The sequence below is a fragment of the Colossoma macropomum genome, unplaced genomic scaffold (genome assembly GCF_904425465.1).
Source record: "Colossoma macropomum unplaced genomic scaffold, Colossoma_macropomum, whole genome shotgun sequence".
In the NCBI taxonomy this organism is placed as follows: Eukaryota; Metazoa; Chordata; class Actinopteri; order Characiformes; family Serrasalmidae; genus Colossoma; species Colossoma macropomum.
Genome location: NW_023494792.1, coordinates 16,289,902 through 16,307,971, shown reverse-complemented (window position 1 = coordinate 16,307,971; position 18,070 = coordinate 16,289,902). Strand labels below are relative to the sequence as shown.

The window sequence follows — 18,070 nt, the reverse complement described above, 5'->3', positions numbered from 1 at the left end:
TGGTGTAGATTGTTAATGTGCTTCGCTGTAAAGAGATGATAGAGCCTATGTAACCGCTCCCACACGCTGGTCGTGCTGGTCGACGGTTTTTTTTTTCTCATTTGAATGAACTTTTATGGATTACTTCGCCTTCACATTCATTCTTCATGGCGTGTCTGTCCACTTTTTTGGGACTTTGAACAAAAAAGTGAAGCTCCACTCTGTCTCCATGCTTGTCTTCACTGATGTACCTGACGTTGTGAAAGTTGCCAGACTGGATTTGTTGTTGTTCTTTGTTCAAAAGATTCAAAAAGACTGTGTTTGTGGCGAGAGGAAACACTCAGCTGAGCTCGACTCTGACAGTCCAGGCTCCTGCTCTGAGTTTTATTCAGTGTGTTAAAATGCTCATGCTACAGGTCTGCGCTGCGCAACATGCTAACTTGCCACGGCAATGTAAATCTCAGCCAGTTCACAGCACCAGGCTGGCGTTCAGATAATTTATATATAATTTATATCGTTAAGCAGAGCTGTTAGTACTAAAAATGAAGTTCAGTCTGGCATGTAAGCTGCCTAGCGCTTTTTTAAAAAGTCCCTCGGAGTTTTCTGCGTGCTATGTGTGTCACTCCGAGCTCATACACGGCTGAAATACTCCGGGCTGAAGTGTAAGTTTAACTCTCAGCAGGTCACTGGTGTGGATAGATGAACACTGTTAACAGAGAGGAAATCTAATGATACCAGCTCATAACTCACGGCTCGTCAGGAGCCTCTTCGTAGCCCTGTGTGTGTGTGTGTGTTTTTGGTTTTGATTCTTATGGCAGCTACTGACTGACTGACTGACCGACTGGAGCCCTTAAAGCCCAACCTCGCCATAGAGTTCATCAATAAATTTGCAATTATGAAAACGGCTCTTCTGGTCTCTTATTATTTCTCTTTCATTTTTTTCTCTCTCTCTTTTATTTTACACAGTCTTATTAGCAATGTTATTTCGCTAAAAGTAGCTAATTTTATCAACATAATTTAGGAGAACAGGCTTCAGAAACTAAAAAGAACCGACTACATTTTAAAATAAAATGTGTTTTTTTCTGTCCTCGATTTTGAATTCTGCCTCTGAGGCTGACGGAGAGACTCACTTGTTGCAGCCCGGCAGTTTCAGAGACGAGTTGTGTGAAATGTTACTTTACTGGCTAACATTATTGTGCTAATGAGCGAGGCTGATTCAGAGTTAGAAGTGCTCCTCAGTTCTGCCTCTCAACCTGAAATGTTTCTGAGCTGTGAAATTACTGAGAGTCAGACATCGCGGATGTTTCTCACAGTTGTGTATTTTAGTCACTGTAATGGTTCAGTTCGGTCGTTTTTAAATGAACGCTGTGAGTCTGTGAACGCGGTGCTGCGCCCGTGAACTCTTTAAACGGCTCTTTTGTAGATGTCAGGCTGATCTTCTGGACGAAATCTCACTGATTTGATCTTAAAACAATAGTCTAATCTAATGAGAGGTCTGAATAGCCAGGGCTGTGAGGATTTATTTTTGCCCTTCGCTCTCCGCGGTTAATAATTCACCCAGAAAGAGCTGCTCTGAGCCTCTCAGACTTGTTGAACATCGCAGTTTATTCAGAACGAACACTCAGGGTCTTTATTCTGAATCAAACCCCGTTAATCTGAGTATGAAAAGTAAAAACGAACAACCTCGTAATGTTTTCGCGATGTGTCTCTGAAAGAGAACAGTCAGTCGAGCTGAGAAAGATGTTCAGAATTAAAACACACGGAAAGCAACTTATTCGATTTCAGACTTTTATTTTTACACAATAATAAATACTTTTAATATAACTAAATAAGGTATAATTATCGTGCTTCGTCGTGAGTTTCTGTTAACCACAATATTCACCACGAAATGGAAGAAATAGGCTCGTAATATTAGGAGTCTGAAATGGATCGTGGCTCCTGGAGCTTCGATTTTTTGCCTTTCAGTCCAGTGAATCAATGCAACCATTTAATCAATAATTTACATTTAATCCATACTCATTTATTATCGTTTGTGTAGAGCATTTCTACACTTTCTTTGCTGCGTTTAGGTTTGTGTCGCCTCTCAGGGCTTTGCAGGATAATTCGCTTCAAATAAAAATCTTCAGGCGAATTTTCAGACTAACTTTTGTTTTTAACTGTTGCTGGATTGATCGAGATGAAATATTATAGAGATATAAAAGCATCCTTCATCGGCTGGCTAAAGGGATTTACAGCACAAACAACCACCATCTCTCTCTCTCTGTCTCTGTCTCTCTCTCTCTCTCTCTCTCTCTCTCTGTCCCTCTCTCTCTGTCTCTCTCTCTCCATTTCTTTGATGGGGTATGTACAGAGAGTGTGCAGTAAATAGTGAGAGTAGATGTGAGTGTTGGGCTGATGTCTGAGAGCTCTCTCTCTCTCTGTATGTGCTGTGGGGTTCAGCTCTGTTTGTGTTGGGGCGCAGTAGTCTCTACCCAGTGGAAAATGCAATGATTTCCTGTGTGATTAATAGCAGAGAAAAGACCTTGTTTTTGCTGCTTTAAAATGATGAATTATTGGCCATCCTCCACAGCTGGGCATAGACTGCCTTTGAGTGGAGCTTGTATGCTGTAATTTATGGCTTTTCTACCTGATGAGGTCAATATGCAGCGCTGTTTAATTACAGGAGTGTTGGATTGTAGAAGTGTAGCATGCACATCTTCCCGCTGAGCCGAGGCCGCTGGAGTCTCGAGCAGCACCTTTGTGTCAGACACAATAGTGCACCAGTGCAATTTTCTACGCTGCACTTGTGTGTGATATTGTAATTTTCAGGTCTGATGACATCATTTAATCACTGTTTAATTATAGGGATTAAAATGCAGTGAGTAGTAACATCTTTGCTGAGGTGTGAATTCATGGCTTGCAGAATTTTTTCTGATGTTCTCACAGGTTACAGTACAGTTTTGGCACCTTTGCTGTGTTGCAGTTCAGCCTGTGTTTTAAGAATAATGTAATATCTTTAGCAAATAGGCTGATGTGTGAGTGCATGCTACGCTGTATTACTCAACAAACGCTCCAATGATTTTGATGTATTTATTAAAATAGTCACTGCTTCTTTATGTGAATCAGAAAATATTTTCTTTGCAAACTGAACATCAGAATTAAAGCAGCCATGACCTTCCTTATTCATTGAGCACTGAAATGTTAAATGGCGCATTGAAATAAAATACACTATTTAACATTTTATATGCATTAAAATGCATTTATCTGTTACTGTAATTATTTTACGAACAGCTCTGTAAACAGTGGTGTAAAAATAATAAGTGTTTGTATTTCCAGCTTTCGCACACACTTACACACACACACACACACACACACACACAAAGCCTGTTGCAAATTGCATACTCTCTGGATTGTATTCTGTTTAATTCAATCCGAAGTGAAATATTGACACCATATGTGCCCTGATCATTGGCTGTGGGGCAGCTATGATTAGGTTAATACTGATAATATAGTTGTCTTCTGTCACTGTATTGGTCTTATACATCAAAGGGCAACAATGAGAAATCACAGTTCCCCTCATGCATATTGGCATTTGAATCATCTACATGCATTAAGTTAAACAATATTATCTGTAATCATATCAGTGAGGGCCTCTGTTGGAATCAATGCTTGGAAGATTTTTTTTTTCTCTCAAGAAAGGAGATGTTGAGACTGTGAGTTAGATATGTAAGGGAAGATTTGTGACGTAGAATGTATTGGTCCCACAGGACGTGCTAAGATGTGGAATATAATGAGCTTGATCAGAATGCCTTTTAGGGATGCACTAAAATGGGAATTCTGGGCCAATGCCGATATCCAGTATTTTTCATGTACGTCTCTGCCGATGCTGCAACGTAAACATTAATAAAATGTAGAAAATGGGACTATGTTTACCTATATATGACGGAGAAATAAAACATTTATTTTTGTAGAGTAACAAATGCAGTACAATGAGTATATGTGAGATATATATATATATATATATATATATATATAAAATCTGTACTCGTACAATTCAAAGGCAACCAACTTTTACATCATAGCGCATTTTTTGTAAGCAAAAATGTGCCAATACTGATATGATTCCGATTCATTGTGCATTCCTAAAGCTTTTGTTCTTTTTCACATTTTCTCTTATACAATTAAACATAAAGGATTTCATTCCTGGGTGCCCATGACCATTCTGGCCCCTGTTCACAGTATAGGATTACTCACAGTAGCTTGGCCAGTCAGGAGGACATTAGAGAGAGCACTTTCATTCAGACTGTGAAACCAAAAAACAATCTCTGCAGCATGCAGTCCAGGCTCATCTGCATCTCTGCCACTAAACATTTCCATTTAAAGTGATTTAACAGGGGAGAGTTTATGTCCCCGTCGCGGTGTGTCCATCATCCGCCGACATGCCTGCTGCTCCCCCCCGACCCAGCTCGCGCTCCGCAAAGCTGAGTTATAGGGCATTTATTTGAAAAGCTAATAATTTAACTTTTTCTCCCCCAGCATGGGGCCTGCTGCAGTATTTCTAAAGATGTCGTGTTTATATCCTGAAGATGTGTGTTTCAGCCAGGGCTGTGATTGCTCGAGGGACTGGTGGGGGGTGCAAGAAAAACTCCTGCGTGTTGTCTGTGTGTCTGGTACAGGAGCGAGTTTGGGTGTGTTTAATCTGAACACCGGTGTGTGCTACTTGTGAGACTATGGTGTGGGATGTTGGTGTGCTCAGAATCAGTTGCATTGTCAACAAATGAAATAATTGAATTATTGATGAAAATTGCTTTCATAGACACAAAGCTGTGCTGAGTTTCAAATATAGTCCTTCAGTATTTGATTGAAGGAATGAGGTGGAAAATGATAAACTGAGCTAAATGTGCAGCATGAGATCACATATGACAGCTGTATGTAATTGAGGAATATTGGTGGACAATAGGTTTTGTGTGCATGTGTTTTGGTGCATGCATCTGTATGTGTGTTTGTGCATATGTGACATTTGTAGTGTAAAAGCTGGCCTCGTGCCCAGTGTGTGTTATACCTGCATCTCAATGAAGCCAGCAAGGTGATTTACTGGCAAGGTATCTTAGCTGCAGTCATAGTCTCTCTCTCTCACTCTCTCTCTCTCTCTCTCTCTCTCTCTCTCTCTCTCTTGCCCCGTCTTCTCCTTAGCCAGCCAGTCAAAGAGACATTGATCTCTCAGCCAAGCAAGGTGACCCCACAGTACAACACTTCCAGAGTCTTCCTTTTCTTCTCTCCTCTTCTCTTCCTCTCGTCTCTTTCTTCTCTCTGGGAGCTTGACCTGTGCGAGTGATGTCACGTCCTGTGGCCCGTGGCCCAGAGCAGAGGAGTGAGGGGAATGAGTAAACCTGAGACGTCTCAGAGCCTCTTTCTTACCCCTAACACACTCAGTCTCTGTCTCTCTGAAACACTTTACGAGAAGTGAAAAAACATTCTTAAGTTTAATGCGTTCTTAATTTTAATATGTTATTGTAATACCGTTTTATTCTAGGTAATGTTGGACTATTTCTTTTGGTTCATTCATCGAGGAACGTTCACACAATGTAAAGAACAGCTGGTATTTTCAAACACTGCAAAAAAATGAAAACTGGAAAAATGAAGTAACAAGGTTTTCATGTGACAGCAACAATATGCACCTGTTTTTGTGCACAGTACTTGTTTTTCAGTGCATGATTCAGGATATTATTAAGGTCTGGACACACTAAGCAGACATAATAGTTCGATCCGTGGCGACTGCAGTCACTTCAATGCGACAATCACAGCACACTGCAGAGCCAACCAGCAGTCATTTGTGTCATTCTGATCTAAATTTCCCTCCTGTGGCCTTGTTTACTGTCACAATAGCTCTGCGTGTTTCTCAGACAGAAGCAGAAACAGAAATATTCCTCTGTTGATCTGTTTCACTGGATAATGAAATGCAAGCAGCTAACAAGTCAGTCAACCTGAGCCTGTGCCTTTGACCAGTGAGATTACTTGCTGAATCAAAACAGTGCCAAAACATCTTGCCAGAGCAAATCAGCTTAGTGCATCCAGGCCGTAATAGCTCTTTTGTTCTGTTTTATGTTTAAGCTGGTGGCCAGCAGCTCATCACAACTTACTTTTCCAACATATACATCTTAGCACTGGATTTAGTTAGAATCTAGAAAACTGGTGTCAGCTTTAGTGTAAACAATTTCAGTGCTAGCAGGTCAGAGGTTACTAATGCTGGGCTAGTAATATAGTGTGCTGTCTTTGGATCTTTCTTTCTTTGCTGCTCAGTAGGAGCTTCTGTAAGTCTAAATAGATATGGTTACATTTTTGCAGAAGACACTGTTTTTTAATTTTGCTGCTTTGACATTGTCTTGCATTAACTCAGCTGTTTTATTGTTTTGTTCTTGTTTTATTTTTGTACTTTTTATTGTTCTGTTTTATTTGGCAAGAACTGCTGAATTAAAAGGCTGGGGTTTTTTTCGACTGTTTGTTTTAGCCTTTAGCTTAGAGTTGCACCATGATTGTCCTGTTCATATATGCTATTGTTTTATTTTGCTTTATTTATTTTTTTTCTGTTGTAATTGGTTTATTATACTTTGGGATGGTTTAATACATTATTATTATTATTATTATTATTATTATTATTAGTAGTAGTAGTAGTAGTACTTATAGTAGTAGTAGTAATAATAATACAATTAATTAGTATTAATAGAATTATTATTGTTATATATGATTGTTTTTGTTAGATTGTTGCTGTGCCTGAAAAGATGAAAGTTTGAAAGTTTGTGGTTGTAAATGTGTGTGTGTGTGTATGTGCAGGATGGATACTTTAAAAAATGCTATCTAAATAAAGAGTATAAAATTTAACACAAACATGAAATCAGTAAAGGTGCTACAATCTGTATTTGCAAACATAGTTTAATGTTACTTTCTGTTTTTTTGTGAGCTGCAACTGGCTTTGTATCTGTAGTCATGCTTTACTCTCTCTTTTTTACTGTGGCAGGTCTTCGAGAAAATTTCTGCACCTGTGATATGATGTGTACTCCTGCTCTCCCCCCAGCAGTCTGAGGTACGAGCAAAACATTCCTCCAGTGTATCATCACTTCATATTTCTAACTCGGAGGGCTGTCTAAAATTGCACAAATATTATTATGATCTGTCAGGTCATTTCACTTTTATCAGTGACTTATCATTTTTATTTTAACATTTTGTTGAAGCTAATTTTCCTCTGGAATCTGAATTCATAAAATTGTCCATTATAAAATATATCTATAATTCATAAATGTCTGTGAAGGAACAGACCTTAAACATGTACACTATCAAGCGCTCTCCCACAAATAATGGTTCTTTTCAAAAAAATTATTTTCTTTAAATAAGACATCAACCACCAGATGAATGTGAAACACATTGTGTGATTTCACACTGCTGACTTGGGAAGTGTCTGATCATTCAGTGACATCAGGAGCAAACTATTCCTACACCAGCAAATTTGTACTGCTCAGTTTGTTCAGTTTGTTCAGTTGGTTTTCCTAAGTCTTGTATGAACACTTTGGCAGGCGGTGTTTGAGTTCTTGCATCATGTTTGGAGTGTTTCTCTTCATAGTGTCTCTGTCGCTGTGACCGCGGCTCAGTGCCACGCTGTTGACCCAAACTGAAACAGGAACTTATGACTTGCACTTCTGGTTTTTATAGACACAAACTCCTGATGTGACCATTGGCAGGTGGCTGGCATTTGGAGGAGGTTGTCAGACCTGGGGCCAGTTTTCTGGTTTCTCCTAATGGTGTTGAGAGAGGTGTAAGAACAGTACAGGTCGGTTTGTGGATGAGTAAAATGCTGCGGTACTGCGGGCTCTTTCACACTCTGAGAAACTGAAACACACACTGACCTTCTGTTCGCTCTCAGGATCGAAGGCCTGGCTTTATTTAAAGGCTGTGTGGTCAATGCAGGGTATCAGTGTGTGAATGTATAAATGAGTTTGTATGTGTGTAACAGCTAACCCTTTACTGTAGGCTTGTTATTCAGTTATTATTCTGAAGATTTATTATTCAGTGTCCAGTCTGTTGACTAATATGCTGCAGCAAAAAAAAAAAATCTCACTAAACTAACTTTACTAATTTTGGGCCTTTTGGGTACATTGCGCTGTATGTAGCGCTAACTTGAAGTGAAAGATGCCACGTTCAGAAATAAAGAGTTGCTTAACTCTTTATCCTGCATACTTGTTATCAGTGATGAGAGGGCTGCAGTATTGCCAGGTTTTAGGATTGAGCATACTATTGATTGAGATGTATGTGTGCTAGTTTTGGGGTGGAGTTTGTATTTTTATTTATGTTATATTTATATATTCTATATGTAATCTGCAGTAACCATGAACAGTTTTAGTTAATGCTGCATTTACATTACACCAAGTCAAATTGCTTTTCTAGCCAACTGTTGGGTGCTTTAGGGCTGTGTTGCTTAAACACAAGCAGGTTTAGATGCCCAGTGTGTGTGGTGCTTCAGGCTACTTATGAGCCGTATATTGTGTTCTAAACTTCAAAATCAATAATAACAGTAATGAATATAATAATGACCCACATTAGTTGTGTTTACATCTCACATTGGGTGTGTGTTTGAGGATTGAATCCCCTGACATAATCCGTTACCACGCTGCATATCAGCAATCTGATTGGTTGCTGCTCAGCTCTTTTGCATAAAATCTGTCCAGAATGAGGGAGCAGAATGAGCAAGATGTGCATTTGTAGTTTGATTATTTAAAAAATAATAAAAAAAATGTTATTCATTGTTATTCATTAGTTACTGTTAATTATGCAGTAACTACTATAAATTATTTAGTAACTGTTATGAAAATAATCTGTAAATTATGTAGTTGTAATTATGTAGTTATTAGAATGTGGGTGCATTGTAGTTTAAAGAATTAAAGTACATACATTTTAATGCTAGGTTAACCTAGCGGAAATGTCTTTTTCACTTTCACTATCACTTTTGAAAATCCAGATGCAGTTTATGATAGTAATTATAGTGTATATATATATATATATGTGTGTGTGTGTGTGTGTGTGTGTGTGTATGTATGTATATACTCTATAATTACTATTAGTTACAATTACAATTGCCTTGGAGATATAGGTGCAAATACATGTGTGTGAGAGAAAGACAGATTTTGTGTATGTGTGTGTGTGTATGTGTGTGTGTGTGCGTGTGTGTGTGTGCACGCTCATGTTCTCAGTGCGTGAGGGGATAGGATGAATATGATAGGACAGTATTGGACACGCTGAGCTGATACTCCTGCATACAGCAGCACTTTTCCCTACTGTAACTCCAGGACACTATGCTGAGGTCACCCACAAAGGGGACAGGGCATGCTGTGAGGGACAGAGAAGTCTGTGTATTTGTGTATGTTTATGAGAAAGAGATAGAAAGGGAAAGAGTGAGAGACATAGAGATGGGTTTGGTTCTGTTAGTGCTTTGCCTATAATGTGGAAACCCAAATTGTCCTTGCTGTTTACGATAAAAGAGTTTAATGTACTATGTAAACATTGTTAATGTTACAAAATGTACTGTTTACTCTCGCATCCATGCAGTCCACATTTGGAAACTATTCAAACCTTATTCAAGCTGGATTACTTTTACCCGGAGAGGTGCTGTAATTTGAGTGATTACAGATGAGAGCTGATTTTAATCTAATATGAATCTGCCATGTCTGTAGGTTTACAAGTCTGCTAAGTAGTAATTCTGGAGCTAATTATCTTCTATGGCCCTATTTGAGCTGGGTTAGTTTTACCAGAGGAGTTGATGTGATATAATTTGTGTGTGATTTGACTGGCCGATTCGTACAGGATGAAGGATCTGTGTAATTTTCCCAAATTACCCCAAATAGCTCGGATCAAGATCATACTTCAAAACAATAACAACGTGTTGTACAGCTAAATGGCAAATAGACTAGAGTTAAGCTTGTAAAGTGGGTTCATTCAATTTACCAAATGCCACCCAGTGCAAGTGCCTTGCAAGAGGTACTTTCAAGATATGTCATTTTCTTCTCCTTGTAATTTGGCCTTCAGTAAAAATGTTGTGGATTTCAGTAGTCGTCATGAACTTGAGGATTGAGGAATTGGGCCAAATTAAGCTCCTTTTACAGGTCACAAACAAAGAGAAAAAATGGAGGCATTGTTTTATGTTACCTGGTTTTGTTATTACACTACATTACTACATTACTGTGATGTCACTTCAACAAGTAATTAGGTAATTTGCTCTGGTATTATTAATAAGCAGACTTGTAAAAACTATAGACATGGCACATTCATACTGGATTAAAATCACGAGTTTCGTCGTTAATCACTCAAATTACAGCATCTTCCCAGGTAAAACTAATCTGGTCCGAAAAGGGCTTATATTTCATCAAATTTGACTTCCTCGTAATATTAGCCTTATTTGAATCTACGCTACTGTAATAACGAATGATGGGCTAATTAGAAGGAGAGCTACTTTAAATATCTGAAAGTACCTCTCGCAGAACAGAGCGATTTCTGCCCTGTTGGGTGACATTTAAGTTAAGTTGAATGAGCCCATTTTACTAACCTATTGCTATTCTATCTGCTATTAACTGGAAGTTCATTGTTGTTTGTTTGTCTGGATCTTTTTAATTCTAATCACTATGATGTTGAAGTGAACATCTGGGCTATGATGTTTTGATCCAGGCTGTCTGAGGTAATTTGGAGAAATTACACAAATACTTTATCTTGTACGAATCAGCTAGTCACATCCCTTCAAATTATATTTACAGCTCAAATAATAGAGCTTAAGCTGGAAGAAAAGCCTCTTTTAAATTCATCACGGTAGTGATGTCACAACCATGAACATTTTACATACGACATCTGTTTAGCCTGCCCATTCATGTTAAAGTGATGAGGAGGATTGTTACTGCAGACTGTGGTTTCGAGCAGAATATGCAGGAAAAACACTTAAACATTGTGCTGTTTTTGGCTTTTTGGCTTTTTGCAGCCTTCCAAATGACCCGCACATCCAGAAGGAGCAGCTGAAGCTTACTTTGTCTGACGTCTTGGAAGATTTCAGTCTTAAATTAACTTAAATTAAGTTCCTTCCACATTTCAGCCTGGACTGCTTTCAGAATGAGACACAAGATGGATGAGCGGTAATTTATATACGTTAGACTTGAAGGCACAGTAACAAAACAGCCTGCTTAATTCTAAAACATAAAGAGAGACTGGAAAATGGTCATGTAAAAATGAATTAAAACTGTTTTTGAAACACAAGGCCACACAAATATTGATAATACTGTATTATTTTTATATATTATAGTATTATATATATAGTCATTTGCAAAAGTTAAATCAAATTTTCAAATTAACAAACAAGTCAAAATACATTAACACATCCTTTGCACTCTTAAAAAAGATGGTTCTTCAAGGGTTCTTTAGTAAAGAAAGTGGTTCTATATAGAATCATGAACACTTTGTGTGCTTAAATGTTCTTTGCATGGTAAAATGGTTGATGGAGAATGTGTTGTATATGTGTGTGTTCTCTGTACACTCTCTACAAAGATGGTTCTTTCCTTTAAAGAGTTTCTTTAAATTTCTTTAGTAAAGACAAAGGTTCTTTGCATATTGAAATGGTTCTTCAGATTGATGGAGAATGTGGATTGTATATGGTTCTATGTAGAACCTTTTTCTATATAGAACATGTAATCTGAAGAATCATTTCCCATGCAAAGAATCCTTGTCTTCACTAAAGAACCCTTGTAGAACCATCGTTTTAAAGAGTGTACAGAGAACACACTTCTGCACATTTTAATGCACAATTACTCCTTATTTGCTGAATTTAATATGTTGGGTGAAAAAAACATGTGGTCTGCTCAAAAGTGATGGCGCATTTAATGTTTTATTTTTTCCAGTATGTTAAATTTAGCAAATAATTTGAAATGATGCACTAAAATTAGCAGAAAATTGCATCTTAAAGTTTGTTCTCTGTAGAGGATGGCTTGAAATTGTTTTTTAACAAAACTTATGACTTGAACTTGGTGGTGTTCAAATGTTTGCATGAAGCTGTAAGTGTACTTCATGGGGAAAAATGAATGGAGGAAAAATGTAAAATAAGGTCTAATTGAGACTTAATGACTTTTTGTGCCATTTATTGCATTTGATGTTGAAAAGTTGGAAATTTCCATTTGTTTTTCTCCAACTGAGCCTGGAGAAGGCAGAAGCTTTCCTAGAGCCAAACATGTAGTTCACAGGCTTTACCTTTACCTCTAAAGATTTATTTCCAAACAGTATACCATCTCTCTCTCTCCTCTCTCTCTCTCCTCTCTCTCTCTCTCTCTCTCTCTCTCTCTCTCTCTGAAAGGGAGAACACACAGTTGCTTGTGCTCTTGCCTTTTTGTGGGGTAGCACCCACTGTGCGTGTGTGTTTTCGTGTGTGTGAGAGCTGTGAACTATAACCAAAGACAGGCAGGGGCACAGCTATCTTTAGCAGCAAGATCCTGAAGACACCCTGCTCTCTCCATAAGGTTAAAAATATAGCTTGGTACCGCACATCATGGCCTTATCCTCTACAGCCTGTGGCCCAGTTCAGCAGCCTCAGACACACACACACACACACACACACACACACACACACACACTCATGCACCATGCGACCACTTACTCAATTAGCACCACAGTGGCCGTGCAGACTGTAATAAGCATGAGGACTGTTCTACGGGGAAGAGCCAAACATAGCACAAATAGGTCTTAAACACGTACTGTTTGGCATTAAACAAATACAGATTTTTAATTTACAATAGTCTTAAATACCAGCACAATTCAGTTTTCTTAAATTATATTGAAAGTAGTTAAATACAATGTTTCTTTATTTTTCTACACATTTGCAGTTCAGTAACTGAATTATTCCTTCTGGTAGCACGTTTCACTTTAGGTCCAACTGAGATTATGAAGTGTATGTTGTTTTTTATTAGCATCTAATGGATCAAAGTTATGCATACATATTCCTCAAAACACCTCAGTCAGAGCCTGCGGTTCTTCCTCTAGCCTACGGCAGCCCCTCCGCTCTCTCTCTTCCCTCTATCTCTCCATCCACCCACCAACCCCCATCCACTCTCCCCTCTGGTCTTTCCTACAACAAGGGCTTGTTAGCATTGCGCCTTGTATTTAATTAAACCAGCGTAATGCCCCATATTATAGGGAAGTCAACACAGCTTATAACTGAGCCAATATTAGTATTCATATGACGCGCTATGGTCATCCACAGAACAGTCAGATGTTAAACATGCCGACAATACCAACAGTGCTTAAGAAACAGAAGATGACCAGAAAAGACACAAAGCTTGGAACTCGGAGAAAAGACACAGGAATTCTTATGAGGAGAGGAATTGCAAGCTCTATAATATAAGCTCTATTCATACCTCACTGTTTAAACACAGTGACATCATGTTACAGTGCTTATGACAGATTTTAGTTTCTGTTTTTAATTATTTCATATATTTATAATATTTTTATTTTTATGATAATATTAAAATTTTATAATACTCAATACAGTGCAATACAACTGCATTTGTCAGTGTTATATGGCCTACATAATACCTAAAACCACCTGACATAAGCTTTTATAATTACTCATAAGTAGTTAAAGTTACATGCATACCATTTTGACTGAACCAGACTGTATTATAAATTATGTAATGTATTGTGTTCATAGGCAGTGTTTATTTTTAAATTATTAGATTGATATATTATTAATAGCTACATTCTTATTAGTAATAATTTAAAAATTAAATAAAAATAACATGCTTTTCCCTCTGACAGTGAGACAGATGGTTACTGTTAAATGCTTTCACCCAGTCCTCTGTGCGGTGCTCTCTGAGTTAGCAGACGTGTCTCGTTGTAAGAGAGGTGTGCAGGGACGTATTGCCTGTGTTTAGTGCTCGTAGCCCAGCGCTGTCCCTCAGTTCTGCTGCAGCCTAACAAACACTCTCTGTGTGCAGGCACAATAAGCGGCCCTGCGAGCCGCGGTCAGTTCATCTGCGTCTCAGCCCGCTGAGGATGAATGTGTCTGAGATGAGGGCAGCATCCATATTGCTCTCTCCTCCTTCCCTCCCTCCCTCCCTCGCTCTCTTCCTGACACCCTCACTTTTATTCTCGCGCTTGCAAAACCCAAAGCTGGAAATTTAATGGCACATATTTCGCAGGCAGGCCTGCAGGAACAGGGTGCCTCTTCCCCCTCCTTGTTAGCTTGATAAATAACTTCTCTGGCCAGAAAGTGCTGAATTTTAGCTTTCTATGTCTATTTTCTGCTGGCTGACATTAATTTTGCGTGCTCTGCGGGAACTAACTAACAGAAATAAATAAATAAGTGAATAAGAGGAGTGAGGCGCGTGCTCCTGGCCCATTATATGGAGTTCTTGTACACACACACATACACACTCATACTCACACACGCACTCATGCATGCCCCATTTGTTGACAGATGGGCAGCTTGTTCTTTCACATATTTGGTTTGGGAGAGTTTTGTTTGGCATTCTGTTTTGTTCTGTTTTGTAATAAGGTTGATTTTGTAAAAGTCTGGAGTGTCAGATGAATTTACACACAAACACACCTGCAGGCACTCACATGCACAATGTGAACACACAAATGTGCAAAATGGACAGAGACACACAAACCTGTAAACACACATGCACTTTGTACTCATCACGCATACATCACTACACACACACACACAAATGTGTGAATGACAGTTGCAGTCACACTTACAGTACTGTGCAAAAGTCAGAGGCCAGCCCTTGTTGTATTCTCACAGTGAAAGGATGGACAGAAACACCTGTGGATTTTTTCAGATCTGTAGCAAGAGTGGAGCTTGATTTTCTCCTCTCTCTCAAAGATGAAAGCTTTAAATACTGTTTATCTGACTGTGACAGGTTTGGTGGTCTACCAGATCTTGCATGGTTGTTAGAAATCCCATTTTCTCTTTATCTTTTAATGTTTTTTTAAACTAAAGTTTTGTAAACTCACTTTTTGACTTTCAATTTCACTTTTTCCTTTGACTTTCCCCCTTCTTTTTACAAGTGGATTATCTACTATCCATTAGCTACTTAATGTATTTAATGGCCATTTTGACTGGAAATTAAAGCTGCACTATATAACATTTGGGGATTTGGAGACCTCTCTGGTGGAAATTTGTAATTGCATGCAATGTGCGGAACAACATTTTGTAATGTTGGTTGTGCTTCAGATCCCCACAAGCAGACAAATCTGATGATTGAAAGTGATTGTCATATCTTCATAAGTGTAGATCTTGCATTTGAGACAGAAACATCGAGCCGGACTTTCCTTTTCATTCTGTGTGTGATGTTAACATGTAAAGACATCTGACATCATATGAAAAACTCCCACGAAATCTGACCAGACACCTATGGTTTTTAAATTATTATTTCAGGCTTTACAGGGTGACTCGCAGCAGCACACACCATATTTTAGTGTGTTCTTTTGTCTCCATACACAGAAATACTACTTCTTTCAGTTTTAACAAAAATCTTACATAGTTCTTCTTTAAAAATAATGTAAGGTTGCGTTAACTTTTGCACAGCATTGCATGTACAGTTCCTCTCCTGTGAATTTTGAAATCAGTCTTTAAATTAAACCGTAAGTTCGCTTAAGAAATCTGTGTATAAATTTGGGATTTTATATGAAACTAGTCATTACGAAACAAAACCTAACAAAACTAAAGTATGAAGAGGACCTATAACTGCACAACTACTGCTGATAAATTAAGCTTTATATAGCCCATAAGTCTCAGTGCTTGTTGCAGTCTAGTTTACAGCATTATAAAAGTGGCTCTTGTTTTTTTTGTAGAGACCTTGAGGAAAGCAGGTGAAAGGGTATTACCCCCCCACCCCCACCTCCATTTCAGTTCAGATATGCAGTGGCACACTGTTTGAACCAGAAGGCTCATTCCCCCAGGCCAATCACAGCTCACTCCAAAAACATCTTTACTTAATTGACTGATCATTCTTTAACATGGGCTAAGCCTCACTACTTTGTGCTTCAGCTAAGCAGTGTAGGCTAAATATGAGGAACAAAAGTCTGTATAGCTGTTACAACTGGATAGCGAACTATGCAATATTAAGGAGAAAATGGAAAACTCTATATGATAACTTAAAGCTGCCTTAAAGTAAATCATTACAACAGCACACACTGAATTCAGTACTTTCACTGGATTTGATAGTCATACTAGAATTATTTACAAGCCACCGAGATCTACCCTAGATCTGTCGTAACCTCTTTCCATATGATACTTGGGCCCCATCGTTTTCCCCCAGTTTAATTCAGTAGAGATGGTCTGAAACAGTGCTACTTCATAAGAGCAGTACGGACAGTCACTGTGAATAACAAGGCAAGATGGCACCCTCAGTGTTCTAGAAGCAAGAAGATGCTTGGAGAAATAAGGAAACTCCTTGATGAGCTTCGAAGCTCATCCATGATGTTTCACTAATGCTCCATGAAAGTGGATACTCAATGAATAAGCAGTAAAGTTTTTAAATAATGACATTCCTCAGCTGATCTATGGTCGACAGTATTATTACTGTCGACCATATTACTGTCGTAGGCATATGTTCTTCAGAGTTTTAATGAAACATATAGCTATAATGATGAAAGACCCATCAAATCCACTTCAAGTATGAATCATTGTTAACACGTCATATTCACTTATTGAAAATACTCCTGTCCTGTTCTGTAACCTTTTTTCGGACAGTCCAGAGCATCTGGAGAGGACGCCTTTGGTGCTTACATTTCAGTGCAGTAGCTGCCCACATTGCCTGTATCGCTTTTCACTAAAAAGGCAACGTTTGCATTGGATTAGAGCACGGTTACTCAGCAATGGCTATTCATCTTAAATGCCTGATTAAATTTTCATGAGAGGAATGAGAAAAGGACGATAAGGGGAGCAAGGGGGCTTGTGAACCTTTTAAAAAGTGTTTTAAAAGCATTTTAAAGCATTTACAGGTCTTTTAAAAGCTGGATGCACTCAGCATTGCATCCTCGCATGAACATGACTTTACCGATGTAAAGAAAGTCTTGTTGGTGGACACTGTGATCTCCCTTAAAGCTGCCTCCTATCAGCACAAAGCAGATCAGCGGTCAGTTGCCTTCAATGTCAATTAACCATTAAGAGATGCACTTTACAGCTGATTCCAGAACAGATATTTCTATGAACAGCAAGGGAATTTCTCAGGCCACTGTAGGGTACATTATAAACTCCTTATAAAAAGCATTACTGACTCATTGACCTTAATTTAGCTGTGGAACTTTGATTGGAAGGTCTTATTGATGTCATAAGAAAACTGCTGAATGTTTTTTTTATTATTATTGTTTGTTTTTTTTCCATACAACAGGAGCTTTTTACATTGTTTGAAAGATTCATGATAAGTGGACCAATAGAGATAATTTCTTATTAATTCCAAAATTACTTGGAATAAAATCTTGTTTTGTTAGATGTAGAGGTTTTTTTCCTTCTCCTATTAAGTATTTAGTTCAGAGATTGCAGTGTTGACATGCTAATTTCAGCTAAATTAAAGCTTCACTAAGTATGTTTTAGAGATTTTCAAGACCGCTCTGGTGGAACTGTGTAATTGCACACATCATGTGGAAGAAAGTTTTGTAAGATTGGTTGTACTTTCGACGCCTTCCCTGAATCTGATGATTGCGAGAGTGTTGAAAGAGTATTCAAAGAGAACTCAGTCAAAACTTGGTGAATGATATGTTTTCCAAGAATGTAAGTGAATTATCTTTTATTGCCGTCATATCTTCATCAGTATAATGGGTGACTATAGCAGTGCACACACACCATACACAGCATGTTTTTTCCAATGACTTAGTAATGCTACTTCTTTAACAAAAAATCTTATATAGTGCAGCTTTAGGTAAAGTCAGCTCTGCTTTAAGTAAGCCAGCACTGCTTTTAATGAGAATGTTAAACACACAAGAAAGTTAATTTAGTCTCATTTAGTTCAGATTCTGAAACAGGCTAGTATCATTGCAGGTTTATTTGCGAGGTCGAGGCCTGTTGAGCAGCCAGCATCACATCCAGTGGTTG

At 38.3% G+C, this 18,070-nt stretch overlaps 1 protein-coding gene across 3 annotated transcripts in view; it reads left to right on the top strand.

The window, feature by feature from the left end:
- Nucleotides 1–18,070, top strand: part of mafb (v-maf avian musculoaponeurotic fibrosarcoma oncogene homolog b (paralog b)) — a 79,495-nt gene that overhangs the window by 2,026 nt on the left and 59,399 nt on the right. For all 3 annotated transcript variants that reach the window (XM_036576234.1, XM_036576237.1, XM_036576235.1), the window contains exon 2: nucleotides 6,974–7,039. In XM_036576234.1, the coding sequence (XP_036432127.1) occupies nucleotides 6,974–7,001 (28 nt within the window). In that variant the 3' untranslated portion in view covers nucleotides 7,002–7,039. The remainder of the gene's footprint in view (nucleotides 1–6,973; nucleotides 7,040–18,070) is intronic.